The sequence below is a fragment of the Montipora foliosa genome, chromosome 6 (assembly GCF_036669935.1).
Source record: "Montipora foliosa isolate CH-2021 chromosome 6, ASM3666993v2, whole genome shotgun sequence".
Taxonomy (NCBI): Eukaryota; Metazoa; Cnidaria; class Anthozoa; order Scleractinia; family Acroporidae; genus Montipora; species Montipora foliosa.
This window is the reverse complement of record NC_090874.1, coordinates 73012915-73027914: the sequence shown is the minus strand read 5'-3', so window position 1 is coordinate 73027914 and position 15000 is coordinate 73012915. Positions and strand designations below refer to the sequence as shown.

General features: G+C 41.0%; 3 protein-coding genes across 3 annotated transcripts in view; 2 read left to right on the top strand and 1 right to left on the bottom strand.

Moving 5' to 3' along the window:
- Window positions 1–1696: 1696 nt before the first annotated feature.
- Window positions 1697–3738, bottom strand: LOC138006299 (uncharacterized). Its single transcript, XM_068852544.1, has one exon. The coding sequence runs from the start codon at window positions 2889–2891 to the stop codon at window positions 2013–2015; it is 879 nt and encodes a 292-aa protein (XP_068708645.1). The 5' UTR covers window positions 2892–3738; the 3' UTR covers window positions 1697–2012.
- A 7730-nt stretch (window positions 3739–11468) lies between these two features.
- On the top strand, window positions 11469–13523 carry LOC138008375 (uncharacterized). The gene has a single exon (XM_068855697.1). It carries the CDS (start codon window positions 11725–11727, stop codon window positions 12451–12453), a length of 729 nt encoding a protein of 242 aa, XP_068711798.1. The 5' UTR covers window positions 11469–11724; the 3' UTR covers window positions 12454–13523.
- A 701-nt stretch (window positions 13524–14224) lies between these two features.
- Window positions 14225–15000, top strand: part of LOC138008374 (fructose-2,6-bisphosphatase TIGAR-like) — a 9699-nt gene continuing 8923 nt past the window's right edge. The window contains exon 1 of the mRNA XM_068855696.1: window positions 14225–14343. Within this exon, the coding sequence (XP_068711797.1) occupies window positions 14282–14343 (62 nt within the window). The 5' untranslated portion in view covers window positions 14225–14281. The remainder of the gene's footprint in view (window positions 14344–15000) is intronic.

Here is a 15000-nt window from a genome sequence, read left to right as displayed (position 1 = left end):
TCCACGACAACAATTCAGTTACTTGGCAACGGACACTAGTTCCCAGGGTCTCTCCTCTTCACTATCACGTGCAGCGTTGTCGGTAACTAAGAAAGAAATTCTTTTACGGGGCTATTTGGGTTTTTGGCTAAAAACATGTCCGTCATATAAAAAATTTATAGTGGAGAGATCTCGATACGAGCGTCTGTTATAGTACTGTGCTCCGTGACCATCCATACTTTAAAAAGGTCATGTTTTTACGTCGGAAAAGATCCTAAAACAATGATGATGGCGTATTTTTTATTGCGGTTTCTCTGGAATTGCATGAATATTGTTTTAAATTGTGTACTATTAAAACTTGTTTGCGTCCGCAAGGAATTGAGACACCGGACTTTGAAAATTAAGACTTGCCATCAATTAACTATAATGGCAGATTTTATTACCCCCTCTGTGTTTTATCTGTTTATTGCACCGGCTCGTCTTTTTGGGATGTCATCTGTGAAGGTTCAGTGGATAGACGCATTGAAAATATCGTTACGTTTTGCACGAAAAACAGATTGAGATAAAGCAGATCACGAAAACTGAGTTTTGATTATACATTTACATTGACGTATTAAGTTTAATAATTAAGCCATTATTACCTTCGTTCATTTCGTCTTGTTCAGTCTTTTGCGGAAATAACGGAAAGGAAACGAAAATTATTTCAAGCGTTATTTTCTAATGAGGTGATCGACATTCGGAACTTTAAAAGCTCGTAAAGGTCAATTCAAGAGAAAAAGTACTCGTTAGAATGGTAAAGAAGGAGAACGAAATGTTCTTTCTCTTTTTTACATCATTCACTCTCACTGTTTGAGTCAAAAAGGAAAGTCTCTTAAGGTTGTCAGTCAATTTAGAAGTTATAAAGAATGAGGACATCTTTTCGGGACGGCGAACAATCTAGTCCGAGCACTCAGTGACTTGCGTAGCTCGTGTGGGATTATCCAACACTCCCTGTCACAATATAATCCCTGTAATAAAGATGTTCATTGAATTCGCGATGAACAGGAAAATTCCATAGGAAATCTGACCTTGACATGTCCGCGCTCTTCGCACGACTGGCCGGCCCTTGTGCCAATTCCGAAACGCTATTGTTGTTTTACTTTCAGCCTGAGGAACGTTCTTGATTATTCTTGAGTACTTTATTTGAGTCCATTCCAGCAAATCAAACATTGATTCAAGTTGTAGAATTTCGTCAAAGTCGGCAAATACGAAGCTAAGAGCTACAAAATTTCGCTCTCGACACCAGTCGATAAACTGGAAAAAGATACGGCGTTTTGTCGCATTCGTAAACGTGATCATCAAATGCCATTAACAAGTAATGACTGACCGCAAGTTTAATAGTTTTCTCAAGGACCATCCGCCCACCTGAAAAAGTTTATATTATCTGAAATTCCAGACGACAACTGGGCGCTCATGTTAATTTGCATTTGTATAAATTACGCACAATTCCACAATGAATATGTCATCAAACAATTTACAAGCAGCTATGTCATTTCTGCCGAATTGTCTTTTGAGCGGGCTGTTCCTGAACGTTGCAAACTGCTAACGTCATCATAATTTTTTTCTTTTTTGAGGAAAGACTTGTTTAGGGTTAGATATTTAAGCAAGGTCATCCGAGGATAACCGTACGATATTTCACTTGGTAAACTTACTGACGACAAATTTTGATAGAGACATATAATAGTAAAATGATGAAACAATTTATTCTTACTTTTTCTGCGATAAATTAAAACGGTAAGGTAGCGGAGTGAATTGGCATCTGCGTAAAATCTGATTTCAATTTTTCTAAACAGGTCTTAATACTTATCTTGAATGCGGTGCGCTTAAAATCACACTGTTTCTAACCGAAACATAATAATATTGCATGATCATTCCCGGGGGTCTCTCATTCCATGCATGTTATCGTTCTTCTGATAAAAGTTGAAGTATAACAGTGTAACAGTATAACACATGCGTTGTGATTGCGGATATTTTCAAGTTTCTATGGGATTAGTTTATAGCTCAGTTGTACACAAATCAGTCACCATTGGTTCTCTTCTTTCGATGACAGGTTCTGTACGTCGTCTGACCAAATTAAAACTCTTGCTTCGGGCGGGTTGCTTACAGCTTAATAACCGATTATTAGGGTGATAAGTTGTTGCGCTATGTGTTGAGCTTTTCTCCCGCATCTCCGTACTAGATACAAAGCCATCACTTTGCTTGCTTTCGGAGCGGATAATTTCAACCTCTCTTGTATACAAAGCACTGCTTTGTGAATCATTTACTGACCTTCCCTCGCTGCTCAACACCTGTTGAACTTGCATGTTAGACAGCGCAACCGTGCAACGTTCGATGGCGATTTCTTGTGCGCGAGGGTGCTTCCGCCTTGGCGCAACATTGAACGAGTGTGACCTTAAAGCCGGCTTATGTCCACCATTCGTTACTCTTAGTGATTTCGACTGCGATGAAAACACGCTTAGTGCTCGTAACACGAGGCCAGCGACTGTGTCGTTGTCATAACGTATCGCAGTCTTTTCGCAGAAGTTTTTCGTGCTGTTAAATGTATGGTAGTTCAGTTGCGGTGACTCGATCCTCGTCAAATGGGCCACCACAGTCTCACGCCATGTTATTGCTCGAGTCTTCAAAGAAGTCAGACAGATTTCTATTCGTTGTCCAAGGCTGTCGGTGTTGTAAACCAGCGCTATTACTCCTTTCCCAATCAGATTCCATTTCTCTTTAATTGATCGTCGAAGAATACTTTTACTTTTATTCAGAACGAAAACCTCGGCTAAACAAGGTGCGATGACAACTTTGTGCCGAGGTGTCAGTGTCTTTATCAACGATTCCCTGACACGCTGGACATCTTCCTCGCTCAAAACCATCGCCGGCTTCATTGGGAATCCCGTTTGCCAGCCAATACAAAGATATCTAGAGAATCAAGCTCAATTAATCGCTAACCGTGTTTTGCCAAACAAACAGTCAAACAGTCTACTTCTCTTCGTCACGAAACTTGTGGTCATCACCTTGGAAGTCGTGAGGATACCAGAGGATATACAGGGCCCTGAGCGGCTTTAGTCGATTTCCGCTTGGTTGAGAAAATTATCTCGAAAATCAAGGCGTGGAAGTCAAAACTAAATATGACTCCCATTTACATGACTGCAGGAGTAAATCGACTATTGCGCAGCTCGTGGGCTACAATATCGATCCCTATTGAGCAGAACCTGAACAGTTTGATAATTAATAGCAGTTGGATGTAAAATATTGACCTAGTGGGAAGTCCTATAAGTCAAGGGTCATTTACAATTGAGGACGAGAAGTAAGTTGATTGCCTTGTGACTGAACAAGTCTAGTTTTTATTCAAATTTTCTATAAACAATCATTCGTGCAATTTGCTGAAAATAGCAAACACCGGATATAGCTCGCGTCAATTCTATTGAACTGGCTGAGACATAACCAAGCGTTTGCACTGTCTTTTGTCAGGTTTGATGCTTTTAGCTCGTAATTTTTGAAAGTTATGTTAAAATCTAATCAGCGCTTCTTTGCCTGTTAAGAGCAAGTCATCCGTTGTTCAAATCAAGTTCGTGTCAACTAACGTATTTTGATAAAGCGCTAATTCTTTACGCCCACTTTCCAGTCCATTCTTTGTATCTTTTTACTTGTTCTCTCACTTCGCGATCCCGGAGATATCCAGCGAGATGTTTCACGCGGGGTACAACATTCGTGCGTTTGCATAAATTGTTTGGATAAATGTTTAAACTTGTCGAGTCTGCTGAAATAAATGGTCCGGGATCTACGCAAAGCTCAGGTGTCATGGCTCATGCTGCGGCGAAAATCATTAGAGGGCGCGAAATAGACCAGACACGAGCGGAGATTTTATCTCCTGAATGGCAACCTGACAGGAGTTCATCGCGATGCGTGATTTGCGCGTGTGTGGGCTAGAACCAGGGGCCCGTGCTCGAAGTCATAAATTACCATATGCTTGTTTTGAAAGCCGTTCTTTTGAATATGTTTTCAAGATAACAAAAAGCAAAATGATTGTGAACTTTGATGACTTCAAACCTCTCCTTTCTGAAAATACAGAGGGAATTGTGAGACCCAAAAAATAGCCGGAAACTATCGGGACTTCGGAGAAACAAACCCCAAGGGCGCGTCGTGCATGCGCAATGTAGGGTACACAGTTGATGAACATGGAGCTGATGAGCCTATTGTGGTAATAGCGTCCAGAAAAGCGCAATGCACTATGGTTTAGTGGCGTTCAATAGGCCATTTTACAGTTGTTTGCTCAGCGACCTAGCCTATGAATGGCTGCGAGGCTGCCGGTGACCTTGCATTGATACAGCCCCCATTGCCTTTATCATGCAAATTGTGTTGTTGTAATTCTAATTAGTCCGTATTAAGATTACAAAAGCACGGAGGTTTGTATCAAAACAGGGTCACCGGCAGCCTCGCTTCCATTCGTAGGCCAGGTAACTTAGCTACAACTGTAAAATGGTCTATTGTCGAGGAGACGATAGTCAAATGTACGATGGATTTGAATTAAAGAGACCTATCAGACATCAGTCCAAAGCCACAGTCAAATTTCGTACTGTCTGATTGTCAACCTGGCACGGGGCTAGTGCTAACCAACGTTAAATATTATCACGGAAACCTGTAGGTTTTAATATCTATTGACCAACGGTTAGCGCTAAGCAGGCTTCGAGCAACGGGCCTCTGATTGCGATGTGAACTGTAACTTTCGTTATATATATAATGGTTATTTGCGAGAAAGATCTTAGCACTAGGAAGATAGTTACCGCTGACACGTTCAACTCTGGCCAGTCTCTAGTTGACATGTCGACATGTCCCTTCTCATCCTTGGAGATCCAAAGGCAATCAGTTGACGCGGAGGCAAAAAAAAAAAATAGCGAAATACTTCAATTGTATGAAGAAATTTATTAATCGATGTCGACTCGGGGATACCGGTACTCGGAAAAATCCGAGTGCTCCTTCGTTGGAGCCGAACCTACGACCTTCCGATTACTAGTTCGGTTGCCACTGGAGAGAGTGTCTAATCGGCGTAGGTGGGTGGGTCGTGGGTCCCTAACCCTAACCGTAGCTCTTTTTTTAATCAACGACTGGAAATTCTCGAAACAGACAACACCTAAGAGCTAAGACAAATTTGGACCGAGCATTGAGGGAGCTAATATCTTTTTTTTTATCTTCAAACAAACACGACCCAGGACCCACCACCCACGACCCACCTACCCACGACCCACCCACCCACCCACGCGATTTAGCCTCACTCGCCACTGAACTATCGAAGAGACTCTAAGAGACTCGCACGAGGCAGGCCGTTAAATTAGGTTCATTAGGTTCAATTGTCCCTCCATACTGCAAGGATCCTATTTCTCGAAATGGAGCACAGAGCGGTTTTCAATTGAGTTTCGAAAGTAATTAGCGAATTGCTTTGGTTTTCATTGCTTCACTCAGTGATTAGTTCAAAGTTCTCGCACCACTTTTTCAACCAATCGCAAGTGAAACCAAAACCAATCGTGGCTCGCGCGTGCACATTTTCCCGCGCCTTGTGTCGGCTACGTGTAATTGCTTCGAGTTTTGATTGTATTGGTTTACTGGATTGTCTCGTCCTTTTGTTTGGTTTTACGACACTCGATAGAAAATCGCTCTATTCGTCATTGTACCGATAGATATGCTATTTGTTAACCCCTGCGAATGAAAAAGACGAAGATTTATTTATCGATGGTCGTGCGGGATAGAAGCTTTCTTTCGCCCGATCTAGAAAACTATCGTCGCTTTTTTTTTTCATCCACCTCGACTGTCCCTTGGTCTCCGAGGATTGTCCTTTTTACGTGCAGGGAAACACCGGGAAAGAGGTCAGTGTGGAAAACACTGCTCTCGCAGACGTATTCCACATCCGGAAATGCGTCATCATTCACAGGCTAGGCAGGAAAACGATGGCTTTTCATTAATACTGGGTAAGACTCAAGATTAATTAACAATTAATACATAATCGCTTTGGATTCCAAACGAGCACGTAGAGCCAGGTTTGCTAGAACTGAAGTAACTGCAGAATACCGCCTGCTACTCTAGAGGCATTCTTTGCCGAGGACAACCGAGACATATAAGACCATATAACAATATAAATACATGCCATTCATATGCAAATAAGTTGCCGAGGACTCTGCAGTTTACATATAAATGAATTTTCTGTACTTTTTAAAGATACTTGGACGTTTCGCTTTCCGCCAAAAAGCTTCACCCTGGCCGTGACACTTGACGCAATCATAATAATACCCTGATGATGACTTAGTGTCAAAAACGTTTGGATTTTACTTTTTAATATAATTTTTACCCTTGTAAAGATTTTAATAATAATATTGATAATAATATATCTCCAATACTAATTTTTGGATTCAAAATTAGAACAAAACGATTTTCAACATCATCGGTTCTGATTTGAGGTGATTTTTCAAACTGGAAAAAACACTGAACAATTTCGTTAAGGAAAGGAAACGAACTTTATTTAAGTGTCTAGTCGTTCTAGCGCTGAAGCACTAATTGGGGACACTGTAAACATGGTAAATTGAAATTAACTATTAACACAAATCAAGTCAAATGTTGGTTTTGGAGGTTACTTAAAATTGCATCTGAAGTAAACAAAAACCGTTTTTCCTTCAAATGTAGCTCCACCATTTGCTGTTTATAAGAGGTCTCTTTTCTTTCTGTGTTCGCTGGGCTGACGAGTACTGGAAAATAGATCTCTGCGCATGTGTCGAAACTCGCTGTGATCCAACCGCCGTCCACAAACCGCATGCCCCATGATATGTTTGCTGACTGTGACTTGAGCCTGCTGCGAGTGTCGCGTGCATTCCCCAACAGTAGCGAGCTTACGCAAGAGGACGGCAGAATGGCGGAAAAATGTCGCGCGAGACTGTGCATTCCCGATCTTACGCGACATGTTTTCGTCATTCTGCCGTTCTGAGTCTTCCAGCCGTCCTGTTGCGTAAGCTCGCTAGTAATTCTGTTGTTGAGTGAGTCTGCACAACATGAAGCAAGAATGAATTTAATGGCCTCGCAGAGTGATGTGTATGATGAAAGTCAAAGTCTGTTCCTGCAGCTATTCTCATAGCTGTATCGCCCAATCCTAGAACGACTTAGGCGACCACAGAAACTGCGGAGGAAAGAGTTGCTGTCAGTTGAGGCGGTTGGAGCTTAAGGATTTGGTCCGCTAAGTAACCGTCGCGCATGCTCAACACAGTGAGTTTTGACCCACAGATCTCTTCTTCCGTTCTCGTCAGTAGCGAACGTAAAAGAAAAGTGACCTCTGCTAGCAGGGAAAAGAATCTCAAATAACTTCAAACAGTAACAAGACCAATAACAATAATAATTTATTTTACTCTTGCCTAAAAAAATCATAACGATAGAAAATATGCACTAAAGTAGAGAAGTACTGGCTCCCTAGAATAACCATAACAGCTACCGGAGCTAGACAGCCAATTTCTCATCAAGTCGAAGTGAAAAATAAATTCACCGAAAATGAATCCAAACTATCAATATTTTCTCATTTACCGCTGTTATTTGTCAGTTGGCTCGGTTTTCTTTTTTCACTCAATGGAATGTGTTACAAAACTCCCACCATTGTTAACTGCCTAAAAAGCGGGTGGCTTTAATTTGATTATAACAGGGTAGTGCGTGGGTGCAGTATGACAATGGTTGAAAACAAATAGCAGATTCCCCTCATCACGTACGTACCCCCTCAACATATTAATGGCCTCTTTAGTACATTTTGTTTTCCCATTTCAGACCACGTGCTGTTACTCTAGGGAACAGTTTCTTTCAAATGTCGTCTTATGCACGTGCATATGTATGCGTAACTTAAGAAAAAACAAAAGGAAAATTCCCTTGGGAACATCACGTGGTCTGAAATGGAAAACAACGTACAAGCTAAAGAGGTCCATTCCTCGCGACATGTTCCCCTTAGTGGGCCACTTTGAAATCACAAGAAAATGACTGAGTCTGGGAATCGATTCACAATTTTCATTTTAAATTGGTGGAGTTAACAAAAACAATTCTACGCAACTACCTAAATATACAGAACTCACTTGTTTGCAACTGAAAACTTGAAAGGAAGCATGTTGCGAATTCTTCCTTCAGACCATAGCTAATCGAGGGACTGTTTATGAAATTAATAAAACCTTTAAAAGCGAGAACAACGTCGCAATCGATAGTGGACCACAATCTTTTGTTTTTACTTCGCAAATTAGTTGCGCATAATTTAATCGAAAGATTTGATTGGTTATCTTCTCGAAAAAAGGTGTGTTTTGTGCACCGGCAAGTCCAAAAACACAGACAAAAACACGAAACAAAAAGACTGGTTGAGTTCGTAATCATCTCCATGGATTAATTAACTATGTTCAGACAAACATATGGTACTCGCTGGTTCAGTCATGTCTGAGCTCGCCTCACAGCCCGCCTATTTCCTTGTCATCTTCATCCTTGTATCCTTGTAAGACTCACCAGCTATCCTTTCCATCTTCGAGTTCTCCTCCTTTTCATAACGTTCTGCGAATTCATGTTACGAGGAGACGGTACAAAACGTGGACCCCCGGCCAATCTGGACCCCTTTCTGGACCCTTTCTGAACCCCGTCAAAAATTAAAGAAAACAATATGTCGGGACATACATGGTACAAGTTGTGGGCTCATTAATTAAGCGTTGAAAACCTCGCTCTTTCCAAGATGTACTCAATATTTTTATTTCTCTCGCCCATTTTTAGACCACTTTTCTTTATTGAAAGTGTGTTGTGCCTCAAGAACTACCGCTGACCAAAAAATTTCTTGTCATCCACACACACGCCAAAACCGTCTTATGTTACTTTCTTTATATTATTGGGTTTATTATATTCAGTGATTATGTTATTAATATCATCCCTTCGGGTTGTTATCTCATTATTCTCTGTGCTTATGTCTTTATGTCTTCTTTTGTTATAATCGTCTCCAGTCTTCCCGAGGTCCCGCATAACGCAATCCGCTCTCTTTTCGATCGGATGAGTACAAAATTGATGGACAAGTATATTCTAAAACGACATAACTAGTCAAAGCATAACAAAAAGAGGAGATTATAGTTTCACTGTCGTCTGTACGTGAACTGAATCAGTTGGGTACAAACAAAGGTGACGCGATGAAATTGCGAATAGAAAGCGCCTTCGCCGCAAACGGAAGCCACAAAAAGAAACGCTATGATCCAGAACGTCTCCAGAGTTTAAGGGGCTGGGTCATGATTCGCGCATGCACACTGGGAACCAACAACTTTGAAAAAGAGCGGGACTCCTTTTTTCAAACTGCCTCAAGTCATTACTCGAGAATCACTTAGAATGATAAGAACATGCAGGTTTAGCAAGGAATATATATAATGGTGTCGGAACCAAATATAACGAAGAAAACACGGAGCATAGTGAAAACGGCACCGAATTAAGACATGAGCACCGAGAGTAATAAGAAAACCACCCAATGTAATAGCATAAGTAATGAATATAATGGTATGGTCACCCATATTTTATAAAGAAAGTATTCACATTTCTGGTGTGTGGGCGAGTTGTGTGATGTTTTGGTCAGCGGTAGTTGTTGAAGGCACAAGGTATGTACTTTAAGTAGGGTTATACAAAGATATACATGGCTTTACACGGCTGTACATGGGCATACATAGACATATATGGTTATATATGGATGTACATAACCTCTTATATCATTACACCCTACTTAAAGTACCAACCAGGCACAACACAATACAAAAAAGTGGTATGAAAATGGGCGTAAGAGTACATCTTGGAAAGAGCGTTCCAAACCTTAATGAGCCCTCAAGTTGTACCAGGTATTTACATATTGTTTTATTTAATTTTTGAGGGGGTCCAGAAGGGGGTCCAGATTTGAGATCCACGTTTTGTACCGTCCCTGTTACGAGATCGATAACAGAACAAGAATCGTCGCTTGAGGCCTTAATCAAACGGCGGCCATGTTGAGTCCTGAGGGATTGAAAACTTTTGTTTCTGAGCACCGTAGTCCCAGAACTCCAATCCTCCGGCCAGCGCCTAGATCCCCCCCCCCCCCCCCTTAGTTTTGGACCAAAGCCACCAAAACACCATAACTGTGAAAAGGAAAAAACAAAATGTTTGAGAGCGGGCCTTCACCTTACCTCCACGTCTGGATCCGCAACTGACGCGGGTATCAAATTTGCTGCAGACGTCAAAAAATCGTTCCATCTCAGTTGTAATTTGTACAGTTTTTAAAGTTACTCACTCTGAATTAGAAAACATTTCAAATAAGCATTTTATTGCTGTTCCTCGGGGATGGGAGAGCCGTGACCTCGAGCGTGGCACTAGTGGAATATCACCTATCCCTTGATCCAAGTCAATGACTTTTACTTATTTTTCCCTGGTAATCAAAGCCTATTTCACTCTAAAAATAATGACATTTTATTTTAAACAGGGAAATTGGCTCCTGTGTATGATGTGGACAGAACCGTTCGTTTTATGTATGATGTTTCTTCGAAAACATGTCACTCTGTGATATTAATTCTAAGACGAGAACGACTACGAGTACGGGATTTTCTCATAGAACAACAGTGAGCGCGCGCGCAAACCAGCGTCATTTGGGTGGGAAAAACGTGATACTGTCGTCATTTCATCACGAGGTTTTGCAAAAAAGTCGATTCAAAACAAGTCAATAACACGGTAGCAGTTTTGGCATTTTTCGATCAGCAAAAAGGCTCAGCTACCAGTAATAAGGATAACTGAGCAACCTACACTGCTAACAAAGAGTAAGATTAATCGCCCGGGCTACAAATCTTCTAAGTATTTTCACTATAAATGGGCAGTCAAATCTCGTACTCGTTCTCGTCCTCGTCCTAGAATCTAAATTAAAGCTCTCTATTATTCAAGCGAACAATGCAGACAACGGTATATCTTTTTTCCTCCTCTTATCCCGATAAATAAGTTTTCCCAGGACGGTACATGTAATAGGCTCCTGGGAGGCTCCTTGGTTTTTCACATTATTTATTTCAAGTACTGCCAGCCCTATTTGGAAACTGTGACCAAATTGAATCTCGAGACTCCCTTGGTTTTCACCCCTACCATCTTAGAGGGTATTTACATGAGACCGGCACGGACCGGCAGACCGGTGCGAAAATTTCTCGTCTCGGTCCAGCAAACGAGACGAAATCAGACCGGTCCGAGTTCGATGTCCGGCCGGTCTCTTGTAAGTGCATAAAAAAACACATGAGTCGAGGCCGATACGAACTTATGCCGGTCTGAGTGCGTCCCGACTCGTGTAAAACCCCTCCCAATCAGAACGTTCTTGGTAACGATATCCTAAAATTATTTCTCGTAACAGATCTGCAGACCGGAAGCGACCCCACCTGTGTCACGCATTTGTGACATCCGTCAAAATGAAAAGTTAATGACGTCACGTGAATTATAGTTTCCGTGCTTCATCTGTGAAAGACGAAGGAGTGAACGTCTTTAACGACTTCAAGCGGAAATTTTTGCCAATTTAAAAAATATGACTTATACTGTATTGGCAATGATGGGACTCTAAGTGGAGAAATGATTGCTAATTGAAGGAGGGTTTCTTCCGTTATCGACGAATGCAGCTTTGATTTGAAATTTCCCGTTGTCACGTCTGATGCGATTTTGACATTTTTAGCTCGTTTTTGAGTGCAATAATCAAATTTTGCGATGTCCATGAGAAACTCGTTTAGTGACGAAGCCTTGAGCGAGCGACTGTCGGAGAAGGATATTTTCAAGATCAGACTTTCCTTATCTTGTTTATCAAACCGAGTTGTTGTGTGTGGAGCGACAGCTATGTTGTACTTCTGGAAGCCGCCGAGCGTAGAATCTCCTTCGAACCAGTGGACTCTTGCGCGGAGCGGAGTTCCAGTTTTGGTGGTTAGTACAGGAGACAGTGGGGCTAGAAATCCTAAAGGAGCATATGTTGGCCTAGTGGAGATGGATAGTGGGTTTGCGACTTGGAAAGAGACGCTTACGGCCAGTTCAAATTACAGAGAACAACAAAAGAACTTTCATACATTGATGCTATCAAATGGAGACGGGACAATGGCCGGTCTTCGTTTTAAGTGCGAAGAAGCCGCAAAGGTTTTCATTCAGGAAGTTGAAGCTGCCATTCAGGAGGTTTTGAGTGCCTCTTCAGCCCCAGAACTAAATAAACCTCAGCCAAATGGTAACAAAGAGCGATTAAAAAAGTTTCGTAAACTTAAAAAAGTAGAAATATCGACGCCATGTTTGTTTAGCCATGTAACTAGCATCACCTCCGCGACGCAAATTGGTGGCGAAACAGGAAGAACTCAAGAGAATAAAGAAAGAGACGAGTCCAGGGCTTTTAATGGAAACTTCAGCAAACCAGCTCATATCAGAAGAGCATTCAGTATGTCGAGAACACGAAAATAATGCGAACAATTCTTAGCCGAATCTTTGACTCCGCTAGCTAATTTTCTAGTTTGACACGTTGACAGAACAACCGAGGTAAATTTACATTTTTACTATTTTTACACCCTTCGAATAACCAACTTCACATAGATTAATATATGAGCATAAAAATGTATTTTAGAACATCGTTTCCTGGTCCGTATATCCAGTCGTTGCAAATAATTTCCGTTGTGTTGACGACTTGTTTTTGTAGCTCGCGTCGTACGTCACCGATCGATTGCGATAATATTTCATGTCATGAATAAGTAATTCTAAAACCGGAAAGAGTTTTTCACTTTTTAGGAGCTTTGCTTCTCGTGGTTTACCGAAGTAAGGGTGAAATAAACAGTAATATTGTCTTTATTTCAAGATATAATGATTAGAAGCTTGGTTTATAAGTGTCCGGTCGAATATTTGAATGAGATGTCTTTCATATCTGCGAGTTAATTAAGCGTCCTAAATGACATCTTAGCATTAAATTATACCAAGGATGCCACAGTCCTTATCAAGTGGGCAAACTCATGATTGAAAGGCCATAATTTAGGCAAGTCATGAGCCATTCTTATTTAAATTGATGTTGTGTTATAGGTCTTGTTTTTGCTAGGTGTAAATATGATTAAACTGCGCAGTTTTTTCACCGTTCGAGCCTGGCCAGTTAGGTTGTGATTTGTAGAACTAGGTTAAGTTCACCAGAGTTGTATGCAAATGATTTAAAATTTTGTTTCATTGGGTTCCTAACCTGACTTCGTTTTCGTGCAAAAAATCTGTCAAGATGAGCGAATCGCCAAACATCTGTTGGAAAGGCGTGGTCTCAGTGACCTCTGCCGTATGTAAAATTTGGGATCTTTGACCTAGGAGGTTGTAATTCCAAGTCTTTGCAGAATTCGGACTTGTTTATTTTTCATCTCATGATACAGTGAGACGACTTTTTTGCTGTGGGTGATCCTCTATGTACACATGGACTACACATGTAAACCCAAATATTGTATAGAAAGCTGATTAATTAAAAAGCATCGCAATCTCTTGGGCTCTAATAAAGGTTTTTTAGGCTATCCTGAAGAGGCTTGTTTTATGTTACAAAATGGGAGGTCTGGTGAAAATAAACAAAAATAACTTGAAAAGAAAGATAATGTTGATATTATTTATTTATTTGTTTTTTCACAAAGTCCTACATCCGAAAATGTACGTTAACGTACTTCGGATTACTCCTCTTGTTGTACGGCGTGTGTTCCTGTGACAGTCACACTGAAGACAAGCACAGGCAACCCAAGAGCACTTGGGAAAACTGAAGGAATCTCGAAAGTCCCGAAACTTTTCGGACTCTTTTCGGGTGTCACAATTTCCCCTATATCTTTATGAACAAAAGAACAGCTTGTCAAAACAAGCGAATGACAGTTTCGAAAATGACTTATCGGGTGCGAAAACAAGCGAATGACAGTTTCGAAAATGACTTATCGGGTGCGAAAACAAGCGAATGACAGTTTCGAAAATGACTTATCGGGTGCAAAAGGTTTTCGGGAGGTTCGAGAAACAGACCCCAGTTCCGTACAGTTCTGGGCAAACCCTTTGATAATAGACGCTATTTCGAAAGACGGAATCGAAGCAGCCAGATAATAATAAAGGAATAAGAGTGCGTGAAAACAAAGATCCTGTATTTTCCTTTAGCATTGCGTTTTGTGAAACAGCAACCGATAGACGACTGCTTATTATAACAGCATGAAAATTTGTCTGTTCTGAGAAGTTTATCATACAATCGTGACGTCACTATTTACCTAAAACCCAGGCTCTTTCTTTCTCTCTGGGAACAAAGATGGAGGACGAATCTTCTGTGGCGGAATGTCGGCCATACATTTATCTTACACTCGTCAGGCAGTAAGTATTTTAGCTGTACAATTAACGAATTGATCAAGCGTGGGAGTAACTTAAGAATTCAACAGGAGAGTTGACATTCAACCAGCAAGGAGCAACGATGCGCGTCGTCGTTGCTGATGCTTGTACCTGAATTAGTAGAGGAATTCATCCAGCGTAAGAACTTTTCTGTTGCCTACATAACTGAAGCATGTCTAATGGAAAAGTGCCTAGTGTTCCTCAGTGTTTTTGATGTTGCTCTGTCACGTTCAATACACCGAATATTAGCCCAGTTTTGATTTCTACCTGGTGTCACTACGTAATGGGATCCCGGGAGCTGTGGTATAGTAGAGATCATAAAAGCCTGGTTAAACATTCCCGGGGAGCGGGTCACAAAAAGTAAGCTTCATTGCCCTTAAGAAGGCCAGACAACAACATGGCGCTTTGTGCCATATCTTTCTGAATAATGTTTGAGCTCTTTAGACTTTAATATCACGGAGAATTATCTAACCTAGGTTTGTCAGACCTGGAAAGAAGTTCGAATTCCAACTTGCCTGGCAAGCAAACTTTACGACCAACTTCAGTTGATATTCCTTCACTTGCCTAATGAAAAAAAAAAAAAAAAACAGAAAAATACAGCATATCTTTTGTTGAAATAAATTTTATTCCATTTAATTTTTT

Coding starts and splice junctions, on each gene's coding strand:
- LOC138006299 (XM_068852544.1), bottom strand. CDS start 2,891: ATGAAGCCGGCGATGGTTTTGAGCGAGGAAGATGTCCAGCGTGTCAGG.
- LOC138008375 (XM_068855697.1), top strand. CDS start 11,725: ATGTCCATGAGAAACTCGTTTAGTGACGAAGCCTTGAGCGAGCGACTG.